The 20,983-nt window shown below is 43.9% G+C and overlaps 1 protein-coding gene across 28 annotated transcripts in view; it reads left to right on the forward strand.

Moving 5' to 3' along the window:
- Positions 1 to 20,983, forward strand: part of Ehmt1 (euchromatic histone lysine methyltransferase 1) — a 175,318-nt gene that overhangs the window by 96,359 nt on the left and 57,976 nt on the right. For 27 of the 28 annotated variants that reach the window (XM_063228480.1, XM_063228590.1, XM_063228607.1 and 24 more), the window contains 4 exons: positions 2,095 to 2,172; positions 3,666 to 3,786; positions 7,516 to 7,647; positions 11,120 to 11,265. In XM_063228480.1, coding sequence (XP_063084550.1) covers positions 2,095 to 2,172; positions 3,666 to 3,786; positions 7,516 to 7,647; positions 11,120 to 11,265 — 477 coding nt within the window. Of the gene's footprint in view, positions 1 to 2,094; positions 2,173 to 3,665; positions 3,787 to 7,515; positions 7,648 to 11,119; positions 11,266 to 16,390; positions 16,433 to 20,983 lie in introns of those variants that run through there. The other variant, XM_063228611.1, reaches the window with a different exon arrangement.

Raw genomic sequence — 20,983 nt, forward strand, 5'->3', positions numbered from 1 at the left:
CAGAATATGTGGTGACAGCATCATCAATAAAACCAAATGCTTAGGGATTTTTAAAAAAGTCTTTTCTAAGTTTAAAAGCAAGCAAACAACAAACGAACCCATGGATGTCAAGACGGTAGTGAAGAGTGAACAGTGCTCTAATTTAACAAAAAAAGGTATTCTCTTTACGAGAGAAATGGTAGAACTTGGTTGAAAGAGATTGAGAAAAGATAAATGTTCATGTAAGGACCTGTGTTTTGTTTGAATGGGAATATGCATTGTGTTGCCCACAAGTCCAGAAGTTTGCATCAAAATCCAAGCAGAACCTTCTGCAGTGCTGCTGACTCTGCAGTCAGTAGCCTGTAGAGACCTTTGACTCTGAGGAGTCAGCAGGAGATGGCAGCAGCAGACCACTGTAACCAGGGTCATGTCAGGGTGAAGATGTGTGAGTGAGGGTCCCTGGTTTCCATGGCAGACCTGTGTGTTTAAAAGAGGTTTTGTTTGTTTGTTTTGGTAAGAGTAGCATTTTAAATTAGTATCAAGATGTCACAAACTTCTCAGTAAATATTACTAGAACAGTTGACTTGATCTTTCACTGGAAGTCAGAGGCCAATGCTTGCATCTTGGTGTATAATGAATATAAACTCCATTCTAGAATTAGGTAGTGGGACTGGTTGCATCACTCTGTGGTTTAAAAAAACCCACTGAATTGTATACTTTAAAAGGTCAGAGAGTAGGTAAATTATACTTTCCTATATCTGTTGTTTTAAAAAGAATTTCAGAGGATTTAGTGTCTATACAGAATAACCAAACTGTGAAAGAAAGTGTTGGAAACTGGTTTTCCAACCATGAGTGAGAAAGGCCTCTTAGGGCAAGGAGCAGACTAACAAATAATATGAGAATGAGAAGCAAAGCCCAAAAGTCTTGATAGGAAAAATATAGATAACATATTTAACAGCTAGAAGGTTTCCAACCTTAGTGAGTTTAGCCCCTACAATAAGAAAGCTAGACTGAGTTGGGAATGAGCTGAGAATGAGGTCATGCAAGATACAACAGAAGAAATAGAAGAGTCCTGGATGTTACAGCAAATACTCAGTAGCTCCTATCTTTGGGAAAGTGGGACCCAAGACTCTGGAAGAGTGGGTACCTCCATGGGTGTTATAACTCCCACTGGAGCTGCTGTGCCTTTTGATGGTAGAGCCCCTCATTTGTCAGAGACTGTAGGTTTATCCTGAGGACCATGGCTTGTCCAAACTGTGGCTCTGATGCAAGACTGCACAGGAAGCACAGGAATCAGTGGGGTGACCTGGTCTGTGCCTTACAGATCCAGATGGGCAGGCAAAGGTGGGAAGAGAAGTGTGCATCTTTTAGTGCCTTTGGCACTGAACATGTCTTACGTATTGCTGTTTAGATGGAAAAGATAAATACGGCAGAAAAAACCAAGCTGTCTCATTCTTCTGATGTGGAAAGAATTCTAAAATGTATCTGTGATTAGAAGACAGTTCAGAGAAGTGTGTCTGTTGTTTCCTCCTGTATAGACTGGGCAGCAGGCCTTGAGCAGGCTGGGCTGGGGAGTGTAGCAGCAGTGTTTGGTGGGGTGAACTGGGCTCTTAGATGGGTGGCCATAGGTTGGGTGTTTCTTTGTGGCCTGTGAGAATGTTTTTGCTGTGTGTGTACTTCGTCATTTTTTACTGACACTTATCACTCCTTGAGTGTGATATCTTTGGTAGCACAGTAACCTCCAAACCCAGTAGATGAATTTGAGTGCACACAGAGGGTGGTTCTTCCTGTCACAATCCAGTGACACTGCTGAGGAACAGGCCTGTCTGAGATGGGGCATGCTGTTGGGGAGCTGGAGCAGAAAAGCAGAGTATGTGTGTCTCATTCTCTATCTGGATGCCCATCCCATCCTTATCCCTAGGGTTGGCCAGACAGGGCAGTGCGGTGATGGTGCCCCACACCAACTGCCTGTCTCTAGCACACACCACCAGTGTGGTTTAAACATTGAATTGGATTTGTTGGTCTACACTGAAGGAGCTAAGTGTTTTTGTGTGTGTGTGTGTGTGTTTTTTTTCCCTCATTTGATTTGGTTCTCTCGGACATGTGGCTGCTCAGATGGACGGCGAGTCAGAGGAAGAACAGGAATCTGCCGACACTGGAGAGGACGAGGATGGTGGAGACGAGTCTGACCTGGTAATCCTGGCATGGGTCTGGTATCATGGTACCAAAGCTGAGGGCCGATCAAGCAGATGGGGTGATCCTTCCCTAGATACAGCAAGCAGGTCAGGCAGGCATGACTCAGAGCTGCCCAGCATGAGGCTCTGAGGGAAGGGTCTGGTCCCACTTGCTGGTTTCTCACGTATGAGGCGAGTGTGGATGGAGTGGCTACTGTGAGGAGACATGCGGGCTTTGAAATGTTTTGAGGTGGGCTGCCAGAGTGCAGGATGGGAAGGGGCACCTGCTCTGCCTGTGCTAAGGTCTCTTATGCTGAGGGACAGAAACGGGGCCTGAGACTCTGTGGGAGCAGGGAACTTGAAAACCAGGAAGCATGACAAAGCCCAGTCAGAAGAGTGGAGCCTCAGGAACCCTGTGTTTGAACATTGAGTGGAGGAGGTGAGTGGCCCATGAGTTGCAGAAGAAAGGCTCTGTGCTGTGGGAAGAAGGCCTAGAGCCAGGAACCACTCTGGACCAGGAGAAGGTAGCCCATGGTACCAGCTTGCCACCTGCTGAGAGACACCAGGGAACATCACACACTTTTATATTAGGTCTTTCAGGGATCCCTGACAGAGGGAACAGGGTCCAGACAGTGGCAAGTTTTATGTATAGCAACTGTGGAAATCCTTCCATAAGTTTTTCCCTCCCTCTGAAGTTTCTCTAGGTTTTTAGGGAGGAGCAATGGACAGTGTGGGCCTATGTGCTGAAGATGGTTCCATAGCATTGTCCCTTGGGGATGCCTGGCACAGACCTAGGCACCAACCCTACAGCGTGCACTAGGTCCTGGCAGGAGATGATCTGATCTATATGAATGGCTAGCGTGCTGTGCATCTTCCTGTGTGCCAAGCATAGCATCCTGTTCATGTATGTGTGTGATGGGTATCCTGATACCCTTCTGCTCTGTCAGCTTGCCTGTCCCTCTGCACCAACCAGGGCTAGGAGAGCATGCTGGGTGTCAGGTGCGATTCATGGTGGTTAGATGCCCTTCCTGTATCTAGACTTTATAAAGATGTCTTACAGTGTTGATTACAGTTTCTTCCTATGTTCTCCATATAAAGAGTTGGTGTGCATGGATTCTAGGGCACAGTGAGCATTGATTATTTTTTTCCTTATGTACAAAACAAATGGATACATGTGATGAAAAGTAGATTCTCTTTCTATGCTTACTTATTTCTTGAGTGTAATTTTCCAATGTAATTTTTAGTGGCAAACATAAACTAAAGATACAAATTCGACTTAATTTTGTTGGCTGTTTTACCTCTAAAAGGACTGAGCTTAAAGAAATGGTTAGGAAACAGCCTGGGTATCTATAGAATGTGACCCAGAAAAATGTCTAGAATGAAGTGAATCTTTAAGAGGAAGAATCAAGATAAGCGAGTATTTTATTTTGCAGGCAAACAACTTCTAGTCCTTTTTGCTCTCAAGAGCGCCCCCTGCTTTGCTTCTGACGTACCTGCCCTTTGGTCCTCCAGAGTTCTGAATCCAGCACCAAGAAGAAATTTCTCAAGAGAAGAGGGAAGGCTGACAGCCCTTGGATCAAGCCAGCTCGGAAAAGGAGGCGGAGGAGTAGAAAAAAGCCAAGTGGTACACTAGGTAAGTGCAGAGGGCTCTGGTCCTCATAGAATGTTTCAGGACTTGGAGAGCAGTCTAGGACTTGAAGAAGGTCCATTATTAAATGAGTGTTTGAAATGGCACTCCACTGGTTTCCTTCTGAAGAACGTACTTGCTCTTGGTCTCATGCTGAGCACCTGCCCAGGGTGACTAACAACCTGTGGCCGGTGCACATTCCTAGGCTACACGAAGGGACAAGGTCTGTGGTGGCCACTTGGCTGCCCTCCTTGGCTTGCATTGCAGAGGTCCCTCTACAGGATAGCATTAAGCCTTGGGTTGGCATTTAGTGTTCTGGAAATTTGGAATTTGTTAAGGTGAATGTAAGGAAGGAAATGACCCCTAAAGTTTGAAGAGGTTACAGATGTGGGTATCTATTTTGGAACTTTATATTGGCACTTCAGTGCTGTTTTGTCATGATTGGTGTAACTGTGATAATTCATGGTACTGGGGAAGGTTGGAGCCCTAAGTTTGTTCCTTTATCAAAGTTGTTTCAACTATTCTGAGTCTTTTTTATTTTTACATAAATGTTAAGAATCAAAATGTTAATCTATATGAAAAATGACAAATGATGTTGACAGACAGGGGATTGTGTTTTCTGATCTTTATTGTTCTATTCATTGTTGGTTTCATTCTGTCTTTTATTTTTAATTTAAAAAAAGTTATAGGGTTTGTGTGCCAAGGGTCATTTCTTTTATAGCTCCATTGAGTGAACTTGGCACAGTTTATGAGTTAAGATATGTGTACTCACATCACTGCCTCTTGGGAACCTGCCTTCTGCAGCTGACCCTTCCCTGATCCAGGGAGCCCAGATCTGCTTCATTTCTGTTGGTGGTTAGCACTTTATAGAGTTCTATGAGAATGGACTCTCTTCTGGCTCCTTTTGAGTTTCATTGTCAGGCTGGTTCCTGGCTATACCTGAGAAGTTTCCCATTGTGTGACTATGCTGTGGCTGGCTCACCAGACCAGCTATGAGTGGGCCCTGGGATTTTTTTTGCTTAGGGTGTCAGAGAGGGAACTGCTGTAGATAGGAATGTTGGTGTGCTCTCTTCCTTGGACAGTACTCGCTATCTACAAATGACATAGGTGAGTCATGTGTTATATGCTTGTTTCTTTTTAGGAGCTGCCAACCTGTTTCTCAAGGCACAGGTTCTGCTTTCTATTCTCATACAGCACTTGGAGGTCAGCTCCCTTTTGTCCTTGCCAGTGCTTGTTACACCTGTCCTGTTAAGTTCTTTTTTTGTTTGTTTTTTGAGACAGGGTCTTGCCATGTAGTTCAGATTGGTCTTCAACTGACTGTGTAGCCCAGGCTGGCCTCAAATTCGTGGCGATCCTCCTCCCCTAGCCTCCCAAGTCCTGGGCTTACCAGTGTGTGCCTACATCTCTGACTTTGCTCTGAAGTTCAGTGGGTTCAGTGGCTGTGCAGTGGTGTCTCTGGGCAGTTTCAGTTTGCTTGTTCTTGATGAATAATGAGGTTACGCCTTTCCTTAGCTTTTGTGTTTTTCCTTTTCTAAAGTATATTGTCTCTTTTGCTTACTTCAGTCAGAGGTTTGTCTTCTCATTAAATTGTAAGAGCTTTTTAAATATTCTGGATTTAAGTCTAATCAGATGGGTGCTTGCCTATGTTTATATGTAGTCTGTGACCACTCTCTTCATATTGCTAATGGTATGTTTAGGATAAGAGCAATAGATAAAGTTTTTCATTGAAGTCTAATTTATTAATTGTTTTCTTGTGTGAGTCATGTGTTTTGTGTGGAAAAAAACCCCAACTTTGACCACTACGGGTGGTAGTGCACACCTGTAATCCCAGCACTTGGGGCCTCAGGTAGGAGGATCACTTTGAGTTTGAGGCCAGCCTGAACTACATAGTGAACTAAAGGCCAGCCTGAACGACACAGAAAAAGGTATCTTTGACTAACTTAGATCACCAGGTTTTGTTCATATTTCCTTCTGAAGTTTTTCACTCACAGGCATAGCCGTTGGTATGTTTGGGGGCAGTATTTGAGTGCAGCCAGAGGCTTCCCTTCTGGAACAGGCAGTTGATTGGCACCGTTGGTTGAGTTGACTCTTTCTCTCTTTTTCCACATTTGTTAACAATCAGGGTATGGGCTGTTGCTATGCTTTCTAGTCTGTTCCATTTACTTACCTTCACACCACCATGGAGCTATAGTTCTCGTTCTTTTTCTTAATGTTTTAGTTGTGCTTCTGCCCTCCTGATACAAGGTCAATGTTGAGTGGTGTCTGTGAGGCCAGACTCCGGGTCTGTTGGAGTCAGCTCAGCTGCCGCCCTCTGAGACTTCTGTTCTTTCAGTTGTGTTTCCTTTTGCCTTCACCTTGCGTTATACACTGAAATCAGAATACCAGTGTGGGTTTACTGTTGTTGACTGGCAGAACACATTTGTAGATCTAAGACTAAATGTTGTTCTTTGTCATCTTAGCTATAATTTATCAAATGCATGCCTAAATATTTGCTCACATAGTTTAATATTTAAAATTTATTTTTATATGTAAAGTATTTAAAATTATATCAAAACTCCTCATGTTCTTCATGTAGTTGATGGTTTCCCAAAAGTGATCAACTTTGCTATTTGTCTAAGATCTAGGTTCAGAATAGAGTGTGAATTAAAACAGGCACCATATCTCAGTATTAATGGTTTATTATTCCCAGTCACTTAAGTAATGTTAATGACTGATATTATTGAGACGCTTATTGTACAACATGGTCATTTGCCTTTTGCTGGTGTTAAATATATTTATTATAAATGAATCCTTTTTAAAAACTTTCTTGGTGAAACAACCAAACTTCAAATACCCATTTTTTTATGTCTTTCTTGGGCCCTTCTGGGAAATGTAGAGAGGCTGACTTACACATCCCACTTAACCACTCCATGTCCTCAAGAATGAGGAGGCACAGAAAACTGTGCACACACACACACATCCTGTAGACCTCCTCTGTAGTACTTCTCTTTGGTAAATTCAAGTTTTATTTTCCTCTAGCAAGTGATGACTTTTTCACAAAAACTGAGTCTTATGGGGTTCACCCTGACCTTTTCCCCTGGAAACCTTGGTGACAGCCAGGAAAGAGGGAAAATTGGTAGGCAGTACCTTTCGTCCATGCAGATTTCCCTAGTAACTCTGCATGTTTGGGCTGTTTCTCTCTGTCTCTCTCTGTCTCTTTTTTTTTGGAGACAGAATCTCACTATACAGTTTGAGCTGGCCTTAACCTCACTTTGTAGCCCAGGCTGGTTTCAAATTTGCAATGATCCTCCTTTCTCAGCCTCCCATGTACTGGGATTATAGGTGTGCACCACCACACTTGACTTTTGGGGCTGTTTCTTTAGCTACTTACATCACTTGGCCTTTCAAACATGTTTTATTTTAATGTAATTTGTGGGACATATATCATGTATTTATCCATTTTCCTGGATTATTTCATCAGATTTTATTTAGTTGGCAAAATTACAAAGAAATACATATTCATATGTTAGTGCCTCATTTTTTTTGTCTAGCTCCTGCCCCATTGTGTGAGGTGGACATGGGGAATTAACAAAATGATGTCTGGGGGAAAAAAACAGTGAAACCAGATAGCCTAAGGAATTACTATTTCAGTTTGTGTTCCAAATGGGTTCAATGGAAATGACCCTTTCTGGGGAGTTAACTCTGGTTGACTGTGGCTTCCACAGGGCTGTCTCATGGTGTGCTTTCTGTGTGTAGGTACTGAGGCCTGTAAGTTGTCACCAGGAAACACCGAACAGATGGCTCCAGATGACAGCTCTGGATATATGGAAGTCTCTCTGGACTCACTGGATCTCCGTGTCAAAGGGATTTTGTCCTCCCAGGCAGAAGGTGAAGATCAGTGTTACAACTATAACTGCACCACCATCTTGTTCTTTGTTTGTGATCTCATCCTCTGTATTAACCTGATGCCACCTGGTGGATATTAAAAGAAAATTTGATCAAATGCATCAGTTAGAGTTAATAGAACAGATACGACACAAAGTAGGCTTGCCAAGTCACTCACAGCATGCACATAAGACTTAAGTTGCTGGTAGCTGTCTCAGGGTTTTCCCTACTGTGAGACAAATACACTTTGTACAGAGTTCCTGATGAAAGTGTGTGCCCTGCTCCAACCTCAGATTGTAGCAGGCAGTGTACATTTAAATCCGTGCCTTGGTGGCCTCCAGGTCTGATTGGAAAGCATGTCTTCAGCTGGTGTTAAGCTCACAGTTTCAGGGACATTCTGCAGTGGGGTGAAATGCTGATGTTGTCTTTATGCTTTTCAGTCACAGGTGTACCTGTGGCTCCTGCTAGGGGTCCTTGTGTAGAGGCTTTAGAGGCTTGCCCTCACTTTTCCCACTGTTCTTGACTTTTGTGTCACATGAAACCCTCTGTCAGTGAAAAGTAACTGATGGTTCTGGGAAACCTGTAGTAATGCAAGAGAAGTATAAAAGTCCCATAGCTATTTACATCCACGTGGATTTTGTAAGTGTAAAGTTGTAGATTACTGCAAGGGTTTAATTTTTTTTAAGATTTAAATAACCATTGGTTTTGAATGTCTTTGGGGGGTGTGATGCACCTGTGTAGTTTAGGAACTACCTTTTGCTTAAGACATAAATCTAGGCTTGTCTGTCAGTGAAATACTTTTAATCATTTTTGCATCAACTAAAGCAGAAACTCCTCTTGAATAGCATAAGACCCTCACTAGAGGTGCCCCACATCTCTTCTCTAGATTCAATATAACTATGTTTAAGTGTTCCAGACTTCCACATGGAGGATTCAGGAGGCTGGGTAGAAATTTGATTGTAAGCACAGTTCTCTCCTTGCCAGTCAGCTTCTGTGCAGTGCAGCAGCAACCCTGCCTGCTGGTGGTGAGGGATAGAGATGAAGTGTGGTGGCATTGAAGGGCCTTCCAAGTAAACACATCTGTCATGTCTCTGGTGAAAACAGGGACAAAGAGCAACGAGTGTTAGCTGGGAAGGACTAAGAGCAGCAAATGAGAATGGTGACAAGTAAGTTAGAAAGGTTACGAGGAAAAAGCCAATTGTAGCAGCTTCTTTAAATCCCATGATATTTTATAAACTGGCCTCTCAAAATGTACTTAACTTTGATACATGAGTCCTGATTAGTCAGTGGCTAGCATTTTCTGTCATGCTTTTGATTTAGAGAATCAACATCTTGAAGAAACAAACAGCTTCGTTCCCTTGTGCTTAAATGATTAAGTTTGGAGTTTGAGACCTGAAGGAATGTAGTGGTAGAGCCAGCATTTGGATAGTGGGGGACTTTGGAGTCATTGAGGTGGGCTGGTGAGGATCAGTGTTGTTCTAGTCATGGTTCAAGAAGGCCAGGCTTCTTGGTGGTTGTACACTTGTAGTCTTAGCACTCAGGCTGAGGTAGGAGGATCACTGTTAGTTCAAGGCCAGCCTGAACTACCTAGTGAGACCCTGTTTCAGAAAACCGAAACATAAAAAAATAAAAGCCAGTCTTATGCTGGGGCCAAGGAGAGTTGTGTTTTTTTTTGTTTTGTTTTGTTTTGTTTTTTTGGGAGGGGGTGGTCGTATTGGGAATCAAACTCAGGGCCTTACGTTTGCCAGGCAAGCACTGCATCACTGAGCTATATATATCCCTGGCCCCTAGGAGAGTGCCCCAAGGACAGAAATCTACACTTGTGGTGGCTTTCTTCTCATCATTATTGCTTTTAGGTATGCCTAGGTAAGTTTGGTGATGTAGCCTCAGTAATGATAGGCAAAAGATGTGGGCTTGGGGGGGTCAGCAGTAGGGGCCCTTGGCAGTGTTGGGTACAGGAGCGCCAGAGCTCAGTGGACAGGTGGTACACACAAGTCACACTGGTCATTTCTCCTAACGTCCTTTAGTTCCTTGCTGCTGGTAACTACGGCACACCCAGATGACAGAGGCACCCAAATCCAGGTGGGCTGCCCTGTTGTGTGGGGCCTGGGTTCTGCACACCTCACCTCAGCCAGCTCAGTTGGCACATCATCGGCACTTAGCTGACTACTTCTTTGTGTAGGCATGTGTGTCTTCAGTTCTAAAACCAAGTTATTAGGAGGATCTTCTCAAACACTCTTCCAGTTTTAAACTTGGAGTGATTCAAATTTAAGCTTTATCTCACATTACTTGTTCTTTTTTGGGGGACTGGGATAAATCCAAAGACTAGGCTAGAAAGTTAGGCTGCTGAGGTAGGCTTGTCCTGAGCTTTCTTCCTAAAGAGCCATGGCTCAGGTGGTCTCTCATTTACTGACCCTAAGCAGGAACCCTAGCTCCCTCTAGTTACTTGCATGAGCAGGGAGGGATTCTGTGGGGGTAAGGCTGTCTTCTGGCTCAGCCCAGGTATCTTTGAAGTGTGAATAGAGGTTAGCATGCTTCTTAAGAGTTCGTTAAAGGCCAGGAAGTAGCTCAGTGGTACAGTACCTGCCTGTACCTACCTGGCAAGCATGAGGCTCTGAGTTTGAATCTCAGCACCAAAAAAGAAAACAATTTTTAAAAAAAAGTTTGTTTGAATGATGTGTGAGTGAGGTCACTGCAAGCCAGAAGTGGTTTGGTGCTCTGCTTGAGGGAATACAGAGGAAGGCTTGAAAAGTGCAAACTTGGAAGTAGGCAGTAAAGCTCTTGCTTGATAAGAGTTATTTGCACTATTCTGTTGGCAAGTCCTTTGTTTTATAAATTGGTTGGCTGCTTCTAATTGGTTGAACATAAGTTTTACTTTTCAATAAAAAGCCAGAAGAAATAGTCCAGTTTCGTTAGTCTTTAGAAACCAAGCAAGGGCTAGATGACTCCATGGCTCGGCAGGCTCTGTCTGCTCTGGGATACTTTGGGGCCACTCTTCATTTCAGTTTACTTTAATAGTGTATTTTTTAGATGTGAGTAAGAGTTAATTGTTTTTTAATGAAGGGAGATAGTTGTGTCAGAAATGCTGATTTACTTTGAATTCTGCTTTGGCTTTTCAAAGCCAAGTGAGGAAAATAAGGAATCAACGTGTAGTGAATGTTTTTTATATGTGCAAACCAAGTTGCTGGTACAGGTGTGGCTTCTCTCTTTGACTTATGGTAGGGGCCCTAAGGACATGGATTAGCAGATGTATCTGGGGACTAGCTGCTGCCAAATGAGGAGACAGGCTTACATTGCCCTTCACATCACACAGGGCAGTGTGTAGGTTTGTGTCCTTGAGCAGTACTGCTGTCTCATAAATGGGTTGCTCATACTTCCATGCATGCGTGGTCACTGTGGAGACATAAATGATTGCTCTCAATCGGCCCTTTGGAGGTCATGGTTGCTTAAGCTGATACCTATCTGTGTGACTTAGGGCTGGCCAATGGTCCAGACATGCTGGAGACAGACGGCCTCCAGGAAGTACCTCTCTGCAGCTGCCGGATGGAAACCCCGAAGAGCCGTGAGATTACCACCCTGGCCAACAACCAATGCATGGCCACCGAGAGCGTGGATCATGAAGTAAGCAAGTTTGTTTTCAATTTAAAACAGGAGTAGAAATGTCGTATGTAGAAAGCCCAGTCCTTCCTGGTAAGCCACAGACTCTCTAGCTTCTTCAGTGCATAGTATTGTGACCAGGGAACCCAAGTAGGCTGTGAACAGAACCATTTGAACAAGTAGGTTGAGATTAGTGAGTCCATGTGGACTGCTACCCAGACCTGTGGCTCCTAATAGGAAAATCCTAGCACAGAGGGCTGAGCATCTGTTCCATGAGCTGTGACTTTTGTCTGATCTGTGACTCAGGATTTTCATTGCCTGTTCCTTCCAGAAAAGAGAGACACCAGTGCTGAGAGGTTTCCCACAGCTTTTGGGCAGGATTTCTTGCTTTTAGAGGGGCAAGATTTCTTTCAGCCCATAGAGCCATAGCTACAGCTGGCTGTAGGGAGAGACTGAGTGATGGGCTTATTGGTGTGAGCTTGAGAGGTGCCTTGTGCAGTCACCTGGCCCCTCAGTGCCTTCCACCCTGGCCTCACATTCTCTGTGGGAAGGACAAGGCTAAGGTGGCGCCTTGTTCATCTGCTTCCCAAGGAGTGCTTCTGGCTGTCTTTCTAGTGAGGTTTCTAGCCTTCTGTTACTGAAGTTATTATCCTCATCAACTGAATCATTAAGTCTTAACCACAAGTTTTTAGGGGTGCAGAATTAGCATCAGCTGCAACTTATCCAGCCTCCTTGCAGATTGAGTATTGTCCTGAGACTTTGTACACAGAGGTCATTGCTTTCTCAGGCTGGGACAGAGAGGGAGGTAGTATGTCCAGATCACCAGCTCCATCAAAAAGCAGAATTGGACCTGTTCTCAAGATCAGCTGTGTGTCCCAGTTTTGGAGTGATGTTCTTACAGACTGGCCCAGTGGCTTTCACTTCCACTGCTTATTGACACAGCCAGAATTATTGATTCAGCACATCTGCCAGGTCTTTCTCTAAAAAGTTTCAGTTTGTAACTGTGCTGCTGTCCTAGGACCACACATTTAAAATCCCTGGACCCTCCTCTTACTTATTCTGCTTTGACAGCAGTGTTTGGAAGATCTAAGGAGATCACATCTCCACTTAAAAGCTTATTTTCCCTGTAAATTTAATGTGCTGTACCCAGGTTTGCAGTCTGAATGGCACCCCAGAGTAAAACACCAGCATTTGCCTTGCTCATCGTGTTCCAGGCTGACTGGTGGCTGCCATGGCTCTCAACCAGCAAGCTTCTCACAAATGCCTAATTCCCCCTGAAAGATAAATGCCACTTGCCACAGCTTTGTCACATTCGATTGCTCCTTGGAGTCCTTGAATCTGTTTTTTTAAAAAAACTTTTCGTATGAGAAAGTAGTGAGTATAATTCACCCTCTGTGTATGCTCAGCTTTGGCCTTTACCAGCATTGGTCTTGCCTTCTTGCTGCTCCTGGTTTTCAGCTACCTCTTATAAGTTAACCTCATTTTACCACTAAATGTTTCAGTGTGATCTCTATTAGGAGAAAAGATGACATTTCACATAAAAGGAGCACATAGTACATGTGGAAATAAAAATAGCTTTGCATTTTTAAGTAATGCATCATGCACGGTCAGTGTCATTGGATACATTCATAATAGTCATCACCCTCCAGTGTTAAGCTTTTACATTTCTTCTAATCCAGAACATTCTCTTCTGCCATCCTTTCTCCAGTTTCTAGTACCTATGATCTGTTGAAGGAGCTGGAACCAGATTCTGGATTCAACTGATGGCTTTTTTGTTCTGTTTCAGTTGTTTTCCTTCATTTCTGCAGCCTGACAATTGGATCTGGGTAAACTGGCCATGAGTAAATTCTAGTACAGTAAGTCCCTAACTTACAATTGAGTTCTTCTGTTCCAGGAGAATTGTTTGTAAATGGACTTCATACATAACTCAACAAGTAAGTCTTACATAGTATGCCTGTGAGAATTTCCAATGCAAAAGTTTGTAAATTGGGGACTTACTGTATTTAGACTTCAGTTGTGTGATTTCATCTTGGCCAGGGTGCCTTGGTAGGTATGCTGTGAAGTAGAAGGGTCATCCATGATGACTACCCATCTCTTCCTTATCAGCCTTTCACCTGAAGATTCTTTGTTTTTGTTTTTGTCTTATCTGGAGATTGAACACTTGGGTGTTCTACTCAACTACATCTCCATCACTTTTTTATTTTTTATTTTAAGACAGTGTCTTCTTAAGTTGTCTAGACAGAACCCAATCTTGCCATCCTGCCTCAGTCTCTCTTATTGCTGGGGTTTTAGGTGTATACTGCCTTGCCCAGCATTCGCTTAAATTTTATCGTCTTCAGTGATTACTGTTTGAACCCATTATCCCGTACAAGTTGCAGAATGGCAGTTTTGCACTTGTGTGGTTCCTCTTGCAACTACTGATTGGAATTCATTGGTACAAAGAATTCATTTGCTAGGGCTGTTTTGGTATCTCTGAAAAAATTCTTTTACTGGATAGGCAGAATATGTGGCTATGTTTGTCTTTTCTTAGCATAATGCAGTGGCATTCTGACAGCCTTCAGTAGTACACAGTGGGCTTGTTTTTTGGTATTTTTGTTTTGTTTGTTGTTTTTGGTTTTGGTGATGGTATTGAGAATTGAACCCAGGGCATTGTCTCTTGTATGTGCTAGGAAAGTGCTGTACCACCAAGCTATATAGCAGCCCAGTGGGCTTTATTTTACTTTTCTCTTTCCTTCTCACCTCTCCCTGTAGCATTCTTAGGAATACAGGGTCTTTCCTATATTCTATTTTACAAATTCTTTTTCTTGTAAAGTTAGTTCTGGAAAACCACAAAGTAAATATTGAGCTTGATGAATCCATCCCAGGTGAGCTCTGGTAGCACCATAAAGGTCAAGGCCAGAAAGTGAAACGTGCCATCTCCTGCCGGGCTGACTTACCCTTAAGTTTTTCACTGGATTCTGTGAATTGTACACTCAGGTCATAGTTTGGTAGGTCCCTCTGTATTTCTTTGCAACACTGTAGTTTGATAGGGAGACAGGGCCAGGTTCAGCTTCATCCCTTTGTGAAACTATGGGGAGCTTTCCCCAGGACGGGGGATATGATAGCTACTCATGCCTGATACCTGTCTTTACTGGACATTGGAGGCTTCAAAATAGTACTCTTCTAATTCTGTCACTGTTTTAATTACTTACCATTAGTGGGACAAAATACTAGATACCTGCAAGTTAAAGAAGGAAAGGTTTATTTTAGCTCACAGTTTGTAGAGGTTTTGGTCCATAGTTGACTGGTTCCAAGGTAGGGCAGCATGGTACAGGGGCATGCGGAGGAAAAACAGTTTTTAGCGTAGCAGGCTCCCTTCCACTTTACCTTTTTATTCCATTTAGACCACAAGTCTATTGTGGTCCCACCTACACCCAGGGTGGAGCTTCCCTCTTCAGTAAATGCATCATCCACACCCAGAACCAGTGGGCTAATCCGGCATCACACACTGATGATCCAGTTACTTCCAGAATCCCCACCCTTGAATACATGAGACTTGGGGGGGGGGTGCACATCTGAAAATAAGCTGTAATTGTCATTTAGTGTACACTTGTCAGAATGTCAGCAGCATGCCTTTTAGAGCAAGACTGGATAAATGCTTGATTCTTTCCCTTAGATTACTGGTCCTTAAGACACTGAGTTGGAGCACTAGGGATGCAGCTTAATCAAAGAACATTTGCCTAGGCCAGGGATTTAACCTAGTGGCATAAGCGCCTGCCTGGTAAGCGCAAGGGCAGGAATTCAATCCCTGATAACAGAACACACACACACACACACACACACACACACACACACACATACAAATTTGCTTTTATGCACAAGATTCAGGTTTCAATCCTCAACACATAAAAATAAGCAAAATGAGTATCAACTTGGCTTTCCCATCAGCTTCTAAAGTTAACTATTTTTTCCTTTTGCAGTATCAATGTGAACATATGTATGGGTTTGATTCTTTGTGTTATTGTTGAGAGTCAGATAGCCCAACCTCAGCTCACAGGATACTCTTCTTTTTGACTGTTTCCTGAGGAGTTTATGGGGTCGGAACTATTTCACAGTGTTGTGGAGAGGTTATGAAGTTATGAACCTTTTTCCTCTTGAACTCTTTCAGCATGTGTGTTTGGAAGCTCAGTGCCACTGGGTGATGTGAGAATGTCTAGTGACAAAAGATTTTGCAAGGATGAGAGAGCTGTTCCAGCTACAAGCATGCCCAAGGGTCAGTTAACAGCCCTGATGAAGTATGATAGTAGTGTGCGAGTCCACTGTGCACCAGCTTGGAAGGAGCTTCCACTTGTAGAGCTGTGGTATAGTATCATGGAGGGATACAAGGAGGAATACAGGGAGGCCCTGGCAGTCAGTGTTGAGCCAGAGACCTCTGGGATGTTGTGTGCTCCACATTCTGGGTCCAAGTGTCAGTCCCCCCTCTCACAACTTGATTGTATGTACATGATCTTTATGGATTTGGGCTTGCTGGCTAGTGGTTCCTGCTGTTTCACATGGATTCTGGGAAGTGCTAGAGCAGCGGTGCTTGCCGTGTCTCAGCTGTGGCGTGAAGCTTCCACCTTTAGACTTAGACCTCTCTGTCTTTCGTCTGTTTTTCAGTCAGGTGTATGGAGGCATAATTTGCCCATGGTGAGAGTGAGAAAGTTGTTGACTCTCAAAAGGTTTTAGATTTTGGAGCATTTGAGGTTGAGGACATTCAGATTAGGAGTGTCCAACCTGTATTGATCTTTTTGTACTTTGCCAGCGTACTTACTTTGTTGCTGTGTTTTTATTTCTGTTATTCACATGGCCTTTCTTTAGAATCCCAGCTGTGATGTAGCATTCATGTCACCTGAGTCTTCCTCTGCTGACCATTTCTTCTTTTGACAATGGTTCATGTTCCTCTAGTACAGGACTTGTAGCTTTAGCATCATTGATCTTTTCTGGGGAGGTGCACCCTGTTGGCGGTTAGATGTTAGCAGCATCTTCAGTCTTCACTCATTTGGTGCAAGTTTCATTCCCTACTATGTTTCCCCCAAAATAAGCCTTAACCAGGAAAAAATAAAATAAAATAAAATAAAATAAAATGCCAGCCCCAGTCAGTCTGTCCTTGCCTTTCTTGCCATTACAGAGAGACCACTGGGCAAAAGAACAGTGAGGTGTAATCTGCTGCATGGCACTGGCCATCACCATGGTAAGAAACGCCTAGGACTGGTTCCAGTTATATGCTAATTGTAACCATAAAGTTCTTCAGTGGTGGCCAGATATCCCTAGAAGACGAACTATACATCTTCCCTGGTGAAGCACCACTGCTCCCAGTCACCTGTTTAAGTTAGGTCCTGTGCTGAGGGGTGATGCTCTCGGTTCCTGTTTCTTCTCCCTTGCATCTTCTCCCTTCCTGTGTGCCTTTGGCAACTGTGGGGATCTTCCACGATGCTAGAACCAGTCTCGAGGTCCTGGCCTGGATCTAGTGCTTCTGTTACAGGGAAACATAGCCTGTGTCACAGGTGGGAGGTCCCTTCCTCCAGGAAGAGGAGAAGGCCTCAGCCTAGAACCCTGGTTTGGACTGTTGGTGCCTTTCTAGAAAGGTTTTGATTGTCCTCAGCCTTTTCTCCAGTCACAGTTGGGTTTCACCTGTTTGTGGCACTAAGGTTTGCTGCTCTCTTGTCCAGTGAGGGAAAAGGAACTGTATGAGCTTCCTGCCAAGCACATGTTTTCTGGTCTGGGCCTGTGCCATATCCATGCTGGCTGCTGGCACCCAGGGTTGTGGCCAGGGAGTCACGTCAGCCTTTGTTGACACAGTTGAAACATCAGCATGTGGTAACTGGTGCGCTCTTCTGGTGAGGCAGGGTTTATATGTGGGCCCTCCTTGGGGGGTGGGGGCACTGACCGCTCTGCTGGATTTGTGGATTGTCCAGGGTCTCTTATTTTCAGGGGTTGAAGCAGTGCACCTTCTGTATCTTGCCACTCCAGGGAGAAACCCCAGCAAAGGCAAGCCATGGGGCACTCTAGTTTCTTTCTTCTGTTGTGTGCCTCTCACTTCTTCCGAATTACCAGCACCTTAACCTCTGACTGCTGAGGTAGCTCTTTGCCCTTGGATGGCTCATTGCTTCAGCGTGGACTCTACTGTCTGAGCCTCAGTCCTGTCATGTTGGAGGTTTTTCCTTCTCTGGTTCTGCAGGTCCTCTTCTCTGAAATGTGCCTCCTCTTTCTCTAACGTTTCTCCTTCTATGACCTTCAAGTAAGGATGTGGTTCCAGACAATCCTCAATACTACCCAAAAGAGGAAACGTGTTTTTGTTGGCATATATTGTGTTTCCATATAGAAGTATCATTGGTTCTCATTTTATTCTGCTCTGTGGTCCTCAGAGTTGCCTCTCAGCCTGGGCCCTCTGGGTTCTTGTCTATCAGCATGCACATGTCTCACGGTACTGTGCAAGTTGGTCTTGAACTCACAACAGTCCTACTGCCTCAGCCTCCTGAGTGCTAGGATTACAGGTGTGCCACCATGCCTGGCAGGTTTTGATATCTTTGTGGGTCTCTTCAGACACATCTTGTCTGTCTCTCCTGCTTGGCCACATACCTTTGGCTTGTTCTCATCTTGGGGGAAAGGGCAATACCTTCAGTTCCTTCTCAAGAAAGGTCACTTGGGAGAGAACAGTCTCGAGACTTTGCATTCTGAAGATAATCCTGTCACAATTTATGTTCTCTGTCCCCTTGTTCCAATCCCAGAGTTGCCTTAATCTTGTACTTGATCATGTTGATGATGGCGTTTCTTGCATACACTTCTTCTCTTGGCATCATCTCTGTGCTCTAGTTCATTCTGAATTCAGCCAATTGGCCTTAGTCTTCATTTTTGTCTTAGCTCACTACAGGTAAATGCTGTGTTGAATCATGTGTTCTCAGCAAGAGAGATCTTTAGATGCCTTGGCCTGAGGTGGTCTTGCACTTGCCCATTGTCTCTGTGTGTGACTGTACCTGCTCAGAATGCTTGATATAGGGGAAGCATCCTTGCCTGTGGCCATGCCTGGGTTGTAGCTTATAGTGGTTGAAATGAATTGTAAGCCAGCAGAGACAGGGCCAGTTTCAGAGGCTTCTAGTTTGGCCTGGAGAAGGGCCTACAACAGGCTGGGTCTAGACTTCACTGCCAGGTTTCAGAGGTTTAGCCATTAGAGGGTCATGTAAAAGGGAACCTTGCTGGTTAGAAGAGAGATTCTATAGCCAGCATTTCTCAGATTCTTCATGGTGAATGATATGAATGGGAGCAAAGGTATCTTAGTTAGCTTTCTGTTGGTTGGGGCAAAAAAACCTCATATTTGCAACTTAAAGGAGGAAAGGTTTGTTTGGATCACAATTTCTAGTGGATTAATTCCAAAATTGGCTGACTCTAAAGCAGACGCAGTGTGGTGGGAGGGCCTGGCAGAGGAAAGCTGCTCTATCCATGGCAGCCAGGAAGCAGAGAGAGAAAGGACAAAAGGAGGAGCTGAAAACAAGAGTATAGCTTTCCAGTCCTTACCCCAGTGACTACCCCTCCAAGTAGGCCCCACCTCTATTAGGACATGAGTCGCCTTACTTAGCCATGGATAAATCCTCAGATGAGGGTAGTGTACTCATGATCCAGTCACCTTTTAAAAGCCACACCTCTGAACACATGAAATTTTATTTATTTATTTAGGTGCCAGGAATTGAACTCAGGACCTTTCATGTGCCAAGCAAGTGCTTGTACTATTGAGCTATGTCCCCAGTTCTACATGAAATACAATTTTTTTTTTCTTTTTCTTTTCTTCTTTTTTTTTTTTTTAATTGGTACCGGGGATCGAACTCACAACTGCCTGCTTTCAAGGCAGGTGCTTATGCTGCTGAGCTAAACCCCCCAGCCCTTTTGAGACAGAGTCTTGTTATGCATTTCCGGCTGGCCTTGAACTACTTTGTAGCCCAGGCTGGTCTCAAACTCACTGTGATCCTCCTGTCAGCCTCCTGAGTGCTGGGATTACAGGTGTGCACCACTGCACCCAGTTCCTACATGAAATTTTTGAGTGATAGTTTAGATCCAAATTGTAACATTTGTCCCCCAAAAGGATTCATCTCATTGTGCAAAATGCGTTTAGTCTATTTTTAAAAGTTGCTCAGGTAGGGCTGGGGATTTAGCTCAGCGGCATAAGCACCTGCCTTGCAAGGTCATGAGTTCGATTCCCAGTACCGATTTAAAAAAAAAAAAAGTTGCTCAGGTATTTCAGGATTACTGAAAAGTCCATGAGCAAAGTCTTCCAAGACTCAAGGCAAATTCTTAACTGTGAGCCCCTGTGAAAATGAGCATTAAACACTTCCAACTACAATGATACAGAGTACATTCCCATTTCAGGAGGCAACAACAGGGAAGTAGGAGGGATTAGGACCAAAGCAGGACAAAATCCAGCAGGTGAATGTTAAACACTGAAGCTCAAGGCAGGTTTTGATGCAATGTGAGCTCTAAAGGGCTTGGACAGTCTCCTGCCCCTGCATTTCCCTGGGTGACCCTGGGCATGGCACCCTGGGGCTTTCTTGGCAATGTGAGCTCCAAAGGGCTTGGACAGTCTCCTACCCCTGTGGCCTTGCCTGATGCATCCCACATGGCCTCTCTGTTGGGTTGGCTTTGCTCACTCTTTGCAGCTTTCTTCAACAAACATTTCATGCTCTTGGTGTCTCCTTTATCTAAAGATCTGCACTGAACCATCTACTTAACTTATGCAGATTCATACAAAACTATAAAGGACTCCTGGCCTGACCTTCCAGACCTTTGTTTGAAATCTTGGTAAAGCTCTATGACCCCACAACTCTTGCATTCTGCCGCCTGAAAACTATTACCACCTGGACTGTGTGATTGTCTGCTGTCAGCTCTTGCAGTAGCCTGGTCCTCTAGGACTGGTGCTGCAGAGACTTATGAGTGCCAGCAACTCCAGACTGCATTTCCCTGGGTGACCCTGGGCAGGGTACCCTGGGGCTTTCTTTTTTATGCAAACTCATTGAAAGGAGTTTACCCTTTTACTCCCCTGTGCCAGTGATGGAAAGGAATCTGAACATTTCCCAAGATGCCTTCAAGGCATCTTTCCTAGTAACCTGAGGCAAAGTATTTGGCTTCTTTTTAATACTGAGCTTTTCAGCAACCATGTTTTCTTTTATTTTATAGATGTTTCTTTTCTGACCAAGCTACAAAATTTTTATATCTTTAGGCTCTGCTTTTTTCTTCTGGTTCTCATTGTAAATCTGTCTAAAAGTAACCAGTACTATCCATGCCACAGTCTGAACATAAGCTACGTGAACTTTCCTTTGACACATTAATTCATCCTCACCCAAAGTCTGAGGGTATGGAAAAAACAAATTCTTTGCCAAAATGAAACACACAGGGCTTCTAGTCCAGTTTCTGGTAGAGTCCTCATTCCTGATTGAAACCTCATAAGCCTCGTGTTTACTGTTTGCATTTTTATTAGCATTCTGATCTTCAGAGCACCCACCAGTGTCATACACCAAACATTGCTCACATTCTAGGCCTTCTGTAGCCTGCTTCTCCAAACTTTACCAAACTCATCTTGCAGACTAGTTCCACAGGCTTCTGAAACACATGATAAACAACATTGTCACATTGACTCTCCTCCTGACACTAATGTTCTGTATTAATCACTTGTCACTGGGGCACAATATCTAAACAGCTTAAAGGGGGAGAGACTTATTTTGGAAATTTTAGTCCA

Source organism: Cavia porcellus, unplaced genomic scaffold (assembly GCF_034190915.1).
Source record: "Cavia porcellus strain 051 isolate PalLab524CR breed Dunkin Hartley unplaced genomic scaffold, mCavPor4.1 scaffold_1, whole genome shotgun sequence".
Taxonomy (NCBI): Eukaryota; Metazoa; Chordata; class Mammalia; order Rodentia; family Caviidae; genus Cavia; species Cavia porcellus.